At 39.5% G+C, this 9,868-nt stretch overlaps 1 protein-coding gene and 1 pseudogene across 1 annotated transcript; one reads left to right on the forward strand and one right to left on the reverse strand.

Annotated features, from left to right (window-relative positions):
* The first annotated feature begins 685 nt into the window (after nt 1-685).
* Nucleotides 686-1,441, forward strand: LOC121050061. The gene has a single exon (XM_040508630.1). It carries the CDS (start codon nt 686-688, stop codon nt 1,439-1,441), a length of 756 nt encoding a protein of 251 aa, XP_040364564.1.
* A 3,702-nt stretch (nt 1,442-5,143) lies between these two features.
* LOC112174489 lies at nt 5,144-8,951 on the reverse strand (annotated as a pseudogene).
* Nucleotides 8,952-9,868: the final 917 nt, after the last annotated feature.

The following is a 9,868-nucleotide window of genomic DNA, read 5'->3' on the forward strand; positions in this document are numbered from 1 at the left end:
TAACTTGTTATATATATGACAGCAGTGTACACATTGCCAGTGACGCCCAAGATGAAGAAGGTGGCACTGGAGCGGTGCAGGAGGCGAATGTGATGGTTGAGGGCTCGCTCCACACGGTCATTGAAGGGCTTGTAGCTGCTGGACCGCAGTATTGTTGAATTGGGGGAATTAGGAAGCTGTGGTAGATGAGGGTTGGAACAAAATTAGGCGAAGTGTTTTTGGTGTAGGATTTGTAGGTAAAAATGTGGTTGGATTCTTTGTGTGAATTTGAAGAATATACGTGAGGAATAGCGGGAGCGTAAAGTTGGAGTGTTCTGTTCTCGGAGGCAAACCGTCGAACACGTTATGGAGCACAAAGATGAAAATCAAGTTTTTCATTGAATCATTTAATCTCTTCCTCTTGCTGGTGAATTAAACATCACCCTGCATGGATTTGGTACGAAAAATGTTGGGCTCTCTCAATATGATTACTGATATTTATAGGAAATTATTAGAAAGAACAAACTATCTAGATTGAAGCCCAAAAGCCCAAAGGAAAAACACCAGCCCCAAGGCCAGTAGGAAAAGAAAACCTTTTCCTAATAGTAATAAATTTTTTGGTAAAGGTGGTTTCTAGACTCCTGTATAAACACCCCATCGCCGCCCCGCTGAGGAACATAGAAAAGCAGTAGTCCCCAGAGCAAGCATGACCACCATATTTGAGAGACGTGAATTTAACACCGGCGTTTATCAAAGGTATGAAAACAGAATGTTCCGAAGCAAATCCTGCGTGGACGTACTCCCGATCAAATTCTTCCGGTGGAAGACATATGCAGACCATAACCCAGATATCCAAGATTTTGACGCTGAACCAGCAACTTTCTTATTTTCAAAAGTTCTCAAGTTGCGGTTCTCGAGGGAGAGGGCAAGTGGAAATGCAAAGACAACGATGGAGAGACTTGCTAGGTATCAAAGGGTCATAGCTGGGTCTCCCAGGGAAGCAAACAAGTTAGAGAACAAGTTGGGTAGGTACCTTACCACAACTTTGGGAATTCACGAAGATGATCAACCGTTTACTATTGTAAAAATAATGGAAATGCTCCGAAAAGCCGTCCCCGATAAAGTTATTGAAGTACACATGCTGGAAATGACATTTAGAAGTACGAATTGGTCCTTTCTGTGGGGCTTCGACGAGGATGGGGACGATATATACTACAGGGCTAAGCTGGTTCCTGCTCCGAAATCATTCATCGAGTCTCTGGAGGAAGTGAGACTACTTGATGATGATGATAATCTGGAATTGCTTGGATTGGAGTGTCCTATTTGTATGCAGGTGTTTGCAGATACCAGCATTACTCGGTTGCCATGCTCACACTATTACCATCGAGATTGCATTGTCCAGTGGCTCCAGATCAATCATGTCTGTCCCACTTGTCGACACCCTAATGCTCCGATGAGTTGAGTTGATGCCCCAGGCCATCAAGGGAAGGAATCTAGCCACTACCTTGATATTGAATTTATTTCTATGTTTTTGCTGCCTTGATCATCCCATCTTTTGTATAATGAAAAATCCAATGTTAGAACAAATTTCAGAATGTTGCTCGGTTGCTACAATCTACATTACATGTATGCTGTTTAATCTTCCCATATACAGTTAATTCTTATGTTTGCTACTGGGATGTATTTGAAACTGCTTGTCACCATAGCTATGGCGCCATTTTTTTTGAGTTTTTTAAATTCGAAAGCCCACCCTTTTACTTTATATTCAGCATGCTAAATGATGGTTCATAGTCTTGTTAGGAGTGCTAGGAATTTGACTAGGATTGCAACGCAGCTTGGCTTACACCTTGAGTGATTTAGGTATAGCATTTTAGCAAGTCATATCTCTAGCATGGCTGTGGGCTCTATGCATCTCTGCATTCGCTTGATAGCTATAGATTGCTTTGGCATGTTTGTAAATTCTTTTGTATCTAGCAGCAAGCTCATATTTTACAGGGAGTTCACCTTTTGTGGTCATAGCTGTAGGCTATGCTTATTTGGCACTTGCCTGGGTAATTTCCACTTGGGACACCTCTCTGTACATCATTATTAATGCTGTGATTTTGCTTGTGGCTTGACTTTGGCATGGCTTAAGATATACAAGCTTGTGATCTCTATAAGATTGATTTTCTTGTTTGGCTTGAATGAATCTTTTGGCTATATTTTATATGTATATTTTGGGCACAAGCTCGTGGGTTTGTATAAAACTCATTTTAGTTTTGTATTCAACGATTCTTATTTATCTTGTAGCCTTTCTTATTGCTTCTAAGAGAGCGGTATCTTCATATGACTAAGAACGAATCGTCTGTTTGGCACAATGAATCGACATCCCTGGAACATCCAGACAGGCAAGCGTATTGATTCCTTCTTCTTGGATTGGCTGACTGGTTTACTTTATTGTTGTGACTTGATCGGAGGCAGCTAGGGAATAAGTAATCGAGGCTGGTGTACAGATCCTTATAGGCCATATGTAATCAAAATTTAGCAAGGATTGTCAAAGGAGAAGGTCATGTGATATGCTTGCAATAGAAAATTTCTAGTATGAACTAATGTTTTGGGAAGTGGCATGAAAGAGCGGTTGAGTCAGGAAGATTCAAATAGATAAATAAGTGGGTGTACAAAAACAAATAAAAATATATATAGATATTAGGAGTGGTGATGTTTGAAAATGGAGCACCTGGTTGTTGTGAAGATTCTTTTGTGTCTCATTGTGATTCAAGGAATAGTTCATCTTGAGGCCCTTTTCCATATCTTTGCATCATGCCATGAACAATAGATTAAACATTGCGTGATCGTGAGTAGATGAACAAGAAGCAATTTATGCTCGAAAGTTGAATGCACCACAGCGTTTTTGAGGCATTCTTGCCTCCACCATTGATTAACGTGTGGTTTTCACAATATATGCATATAGGCATTTATTTAAGTAGCTTTGGTGGGTTACTGTCTCTAGTGTTTAGTGATACTAATTAGCTAGTGGAACCAACTATAGATAGAGCTAGATATATACCTGCCAATTCCAAAGAGCTGTATGGGACCAATACTGAGGAATGAGCACATCTGTAATGTTAAAGGATGGGTTTTGCATTGCCTGATATGCCTAGTGCACCGCTCCTATATCAAACAAGCTTAACAAAAGCTGAGTAGTTATTCCTGCATTAATCTTAAATAACAGAAATGAAAAGAACAGAAAGAAACAAGAAACATTGAGAAACTTGAGAGAGATTTATATTCTCTATATATCTACCAGGGAAGAAGAGGGTCCAGTTCGAAAGCATTCGGAATTACCAAGCCCAAATAAGGGCCACTCTTGTTGGCTGGTCGATCAAAGAGATTGTGTGAGTCAGGAACCTTGGCATCTGCCTTACACTCCTCCAGAACAAATAAAAGAGATTGTGTGAGTTACTTGTATTTACTTATTTCTTTATATTTCAATATCCTTGGTATTTAAGAAACTTTGGAAGTTATGGTTGCTCTCTATCTATTTATAATCAATTTTAGATTCCAATATGGTATTTCCTCCTAATTTATCTGATCTGGCAGATACGAGGGTCCGTTCAATACATTTGTTGATGAGATTGATGCCATAGCGACTTATCAGTGGTGGGAGGGAGCAATGTACATCATTCTTGCTGTTCTTGCATACCCCCTTGCATTCTCATGGCAACATGCAGTGGCGCCGAAGATTGAAATTGCAACGCCTGCGTGAATTTGTTCGATCGGAATACGACCATGCCTGCTTACGGTCTTGTCGTTCACGTGCTCTTTATGAAGGAATTAAGGTTAGAATGGCAAATTTCTAGTTTCAATTTGCCCTGGTTCATAACACGATGTTGATTACAATGAACTAATATATAAGGATGCTTGAAACTAATTTGATGTGATTAATTCAACTAGAATGTGTAGGGGAAATTGATCTATATGCTCTTCAGTAAGATTATTTATCATTGCTTCCTTCACGAGCTGTTATGTTGTTAATATCTGTTCTTTCCCCTTTCTTTGGAACCTTTTTTTTCCCCCTTTGTATGCTTTGAAACTCTTTCATGGATTGTTTATATGTATCGCATTGTTGATTATTTATATAATCAATAGTAAGCCTTGTAATGTTTTGGTTATAATGCTGTTAGGTAGCTGCCACTTCTGACTTAATGCTAGCTTATGTGGACGTACTTCTTCCTTGGTGGGGATGAAAAGAGAACTGATCTTCCTCCTTGGTGGCCATATGTAATCAAAATTTAGCAAGGATTGTCAAAGGAGAAGGTCATGTGATATGCTTGCAATAGAAAATAATGAACTTTGAAATGCTGGCAGGTTAGGACCAAAATGTGTTGGAATGGACTGGGTAGCAATGGTTAGGGTAAATTGGAAGGGATCCAACAACCTAGGTGTGAGCTAATTTTTTTTTTTGTTGAATGAAAATTCCATTAATAACCAAACAGATTACATGAGCTAATTATTAAGAGATGGCTGGTGAAGCAATTTGTGGCCACGATGAGAGATGTATATGTGTCCTGCCCATATAAATAAAGAAAAATGCAGATTAACGATGAGAGATGTATATGTGTTCTGTCCATATAAATAAATAAAAATGCAGATTTTGCTTAGCTTGATGGGTTTGGTAATGCTAGTCATTGTTTGGTTGATGAGGCTTGCATGTATCTTGATAATAAATTGTTGAAGCATGAATCTGTATATATCTTGGCATGTAGCGTAGGCAGGAATGAATGTTTATAGAAAATTATATTTGGTTATAACTAATTGATGATTACAGTTATTTTCTTGCTACATATTACTTGTGTAACTTTTGTCTGAAATCTGCTTGGCCTGGATTTGATTTGGTTTGTGTAGCTTAGACTTGCTTGATTAACAAAAATTTCTTTGCTCGGCTTGACCTTGTTTGATTTAAGCTGTTCACAGCCATGCTTGGTTGAGATTTGAGCTTGTGTTTGCCCCATTGCTTACGATGATGCATTTAGAATCAAATGGACTACACAATCAGTATGGCTAAAACAATTTTTTTTTTTCTAGTAGTTTAAAAGAAATTTCTCGTATCTATACGAAGCAACACTGAGTTTGAAATATGAACTACTATTTTGAAAAGTGGTATGAAAGAACAGTTGAGTGGGCAGTGACAGAAATTTCTCGTATCTAAACGAATAAAGACATCTCCATGATCATTCGAATTGTGTATATGTGCAATATCAATACAATGATATTATACACACACATGCATTACCTATACTTTTTTTATAGTAGAACTGAGACACTCTTTTACTATCTCCTGAATCCTTTTCTTCAACAGCTTTTCTTTAACACCTTCAAGCATTTTTGATAGAACTTTTCCAACCTTACGAGCTTCGCAGGATCTGCTGACTCTAGCATTCTGTCCCATTCCTTTCCAATGTCATGAATGCCTGAGTTCTGCAAGGAGATCGGAATATCCTGCTCTTCCAAGGGTTTTCCAAATATTGAACCATGAAGTATGCCAGCATATCGTTCCATCACTGCGAGTTTTGATTGAAGAAGTTTCGTTTCTTCAATTGCTGAAGACAAGGCTTTTTCTGTTTTGGTGACTCTTTTAGAATTCTCTTCCGCAATTCTGTCTCCCTCCCCAACACTATTTAGTTCTTCTTGCTTGAAATCCTCTGTAAGTGGAGGCCACAACACAACAGTGGGAGAAAAACAGTCGATTGTCTTGCCATTTCCGAGAACCCCACTTCTTCCTCTCCCCCAAGACCAAAGCTTATATCCATCATTTGCTACAAGAACAGTATGGGCAGCACCACATACAACTTGGACCGGCTCCTGAAATTTAGACCCATTGGATCCGTTACAGAGAATCTGTAAGGGAGAAATGGCATCCCCTGCATCTGTCCCAGTAAAACTAGCATCTGGGCATAGACCGAGACCCTTCTCCATCCCCCATGACCACACATCTCCTGCAGATGAAACTACACTAGTGTGGAATAAGCCACAGTCAACAGAGATCAGATACACATATTGTGGCAATTCTTTCACAGTTTCAGGAGATGAGGCACTTTGGGTGGTTCCATGCCCAAGTTGCCCATTTTCTCCAAGGCCAAACGTCCAGCACATGCTTTCTAATGTCTCACTTGGTCTTTTCTTGTGGGTAAGCAAAGCTGTGTGATAAGCCCCACATGCTACTTCATAAACCGCAAATATGGAGTCCTCGTTAAAATCTTCTACTATTTCAGGACGATTCCGGTTCTCTTTATCCCCAAGGCCTAACTGCCCATGATTGTTACTACCCCAAGAGAAGCATATAAGATCTTCACCTTTATATGTTTCTCCAGCCGTGACTAGGGCTACTACATGCTCATTTCCGCATGCTACCTTCACAACCGTGTGGCCATGGAAATCCCACACTGGGGTTGGAGTGAAACTGCTCACAAGAGAGAACCCACCTTCACTACTGCTGCTTTCTGGTGGACAGTTGCCCCACATCCAAAGGGTACCAAGATTATCTATTGCTAGGGACATCATTCCTTCAGCCTTAACAGAACAAACCTGATGTAGACATAAGTGGCAACAAAAAGACAGCATATATCAGGCTCTTATCTTACTCAGTTCAAGTTGGCAGCGATAATACAATTCTTCCATACCTGTAGTGGCACTTCACTCCTCGTTCCAGAGCCCAACTCAAGGAATCGCTCTAGCAAGCAGGGTACTAGAGAATTTTCTCCATTTACACCAAGTTGGCCATCCGTTCAACAGTCAAGGAATTAAACAATGTAAACAAGGGGGAAAAAAGAGCTTATGATGCCACTTCCAGAACTAAATCCTGTTATGAAGGATACAGATATTGTAACCCCAACACCAAATGGACCCATCATCTGCAACAACAAAAGGACAGAGCATATGAGATCATGTACACCGTTGAATTATTTCATTGTGCTGTCAGTTCAAAAGTAGATAGGCTAAAACCCTTCACAGACATATATTGTTGAGTTCTGATCATTTATCCAATTTCAGCTTAAAAATTGCTCACTTGCTCCCCTAACAGTTTTTTAACCCCATTTACCCAAAACACTCTAAGAGATTATTTCCCTAATACCCAATTAATTCTTTTTTTATTCTTTTTATTTATTTTTGGGGCACTTTTGCCCTCTCCTTCTTTGTCATTTAGAGAGAGAAGTGATAGGAGACCTTGTCGGACTCCGGTGACTAGTGGCCGGCAGCGGACTCCGGCGACCGGTTACCGAAATCCCGAATCCAGCTACCGAACCGGTGACCGGATTCCGGCATCAGATTTTATTACCCCCCAATAATACCCAGTAATCATATTATTGCCTCCCAATAATCGTATTATTGCCCCCCAATAAACATATTATTGCTCCCCAATAACAAGTGTATTGGGGATCAATAATTAGTGAAAATGAATATGTTTTGAATTTTGAAAGCTTTCAGAGGTTTATCCAAATAAATAATCTTATTATTGCCCCAATAAACATTTTATTGCCTCTCAGTAATCTTATTATTGCCTTCCAATAATCTTATTATTGCCAAGCACATCATAATAAAAAAAGCAATCACTACTGGAAAATTTTCATTCCATTCTTAGAGTTCACAGTTTACCACAAAATATAAAATTTGACCAATGTTGTGGGTAGCAAAAAAAATAAAATAAAAATAAATAACTAGAAATTGATTTGGGCACCCAATCACCATCTTCGGCGGCACCAAAATCCAGACTCTGCTTCCCAATTAATCACTCACCGTGGCTTCATCAGCGTAGTTGACGTGAGAGAGAGAGAGAGAGAGAGAGAGAGAGAGAGAGAGAGAGAGAGAGAGAGAGAGAGAGAGAGAGAGTCTGATAGGAGGTGAGAGAGAGAAGTTTGTAATTTATTAATTAGACTAGGAATAAAAAACTCTAAGTGGAGTAAGTGGGCAATTTTTAGGCTAAAATTGGGTAAGTGGTCACGGCCCCTATATATAATCCTGAACGGTGTCAATTAAACCAGTGATTGCATTTACAGTAAGCACAATGCACAAAGGCAAATCACAACACCTAAAAGTAATAATGTAGATGATCTCTATCCACAGGTCATGCAAAGCAGTATAGTAGGCTTGAACTTGATAATCTATAACTCCATTCCTAGGCTCTATAGTTGAATAACTTTCCATGCCATCTAAGCCCAGTAAAAACTTCAGACAGGCAAACTAGCCGGATTTGTGGATGCAAATAGGAGAAAGCTATAAACTTTAACCATCCAGCGGATTCTTCAATAACAATAGAACAAGAAGAAGCCCATAAGTCTTATCTTATGCAACACCACTATCTCATCATCTACTAATTTCAATGTCTGCCACAAACATCTGCTAAAAATTTCAAGAATCAAAGACTCAATAAACTCAGAACAAAGATCATCAAAACAGGTAGTAAAGCCTATTCCAGCAATCACCATGGCTAAAAGATTGATGCTTGTCACTACTCAAAGCTAAAACTGACCAGCCAGAGCAAGACTATGGTAAGCACCAGCAGCAACTCCCACAAATTTGAGCCCCTTTTCAGGTTTAAATTTGACCCGAACCGGACAGAGCTCGTCGGATTGCGAACCGGTTCCGAGCCGCCCAAACATGCCTCTCCCCCATGAATACACATACCCATCACCTGAAAATCAACCCCACAATCATTCAAACTCAAAATTCATGAAATTCTATCATCATGCTCTCTATGTTATAGTCTCTCCTACCTGTGAGCGCCAGAGTGTGAGCTTCTCCGGCAGCCACCGCCACCACTTTACGAGCCAAGTTGCCTCCACTGGAGGGAGACAAGCTGACATCATCGCTCTCCTCCATTAAGAAATGCAGAGCTCTATAGTCTATACTGAAACTGTTTCCGCTCACCTGGTGTTTGACACTACCAATGAGAGACGAAGAGGATATGCTCTGGAAAAATGTAGTCACTCGTATATATACTACTCTGGGAGCATAATAAAAAAATTGTGATATTTTGGCCAAATTTTGGCAAACCATCATGAACCTATGACTAATCGCACCGCATGGTTCTTGTTAATTACGTCTTTAATTTGGTTGATTAAGTATGATATAGCTATGTACCTGATAATGCTAAAGAATGTGTCATTTTCAGCTGCACACTAATCTGGTTGTAAAGTTGTCATTGGCACTTGATCAGAAGCTAAGGGGCCATGTCGTTCAGAAGTTTATCTTAATTGTCTAATTCTGTTCTTCGTCAAATACAAATCATTCACATTGTGACTCAACGCGGAAAACCCTCATACGTATCGTTAATCTGCTCCTCATGCAATGAGAATTACGAGGCAGATGCATTCATTTCCGTGAAGTCGGTGCTAATTTACATCACACACAGGTCTATTTACAGTTACGTACTGATCATCCCGATCCTTCATCCTTGATGTGATGTTGTACCAAAAAAAAAGCTTCGTCGCATTAGATCATCTTGTCCCAGTCTGCGCACTTCCTTCACTTCATTGATAATATATATATTTACCGTTTTGTAGGACTCTATACTGAAAGTGTTTCTGCTTATCTGGTGTTTGATCCAATACAGATGAAGAGGTCTATATGCTCTGGAAAACGTAATTTCACTGATACATGGGAAATATACTACTCTGGGAGCAATTAAATTTTTTTCTTTTTTTGTATTCCTTAATCAAAATTTGTCATACACCTGATTCCATTCATAATTCTCATTCTGAACCACCAGATGCAATGAGAATCTCAGAAATACAAACCTATAGGAGGCAATGACCTGCAAAAAATGGCAGTAAGTAGCTCTAGACCACAAACGACATAGTTGGTGGAACAATCACTTCACATCAGAAAAATTCAGGAGCCAAACCTAGCTTGT

The sequence above is a fragment of the Rosa chinensis genome, chromosome 6 (assembly GCF_002994745.2).
Source record: "Rosa chinensis cultivar Old Blush chromosome 6, RchiOBHm-V2, whole genome shotgun sequence".
NCBI lineage: Eukaryota > Viridiplantae > Streptophyta > Magnoliopsida > Rosales > Rosaceae > Rosa > Rosa chinensis.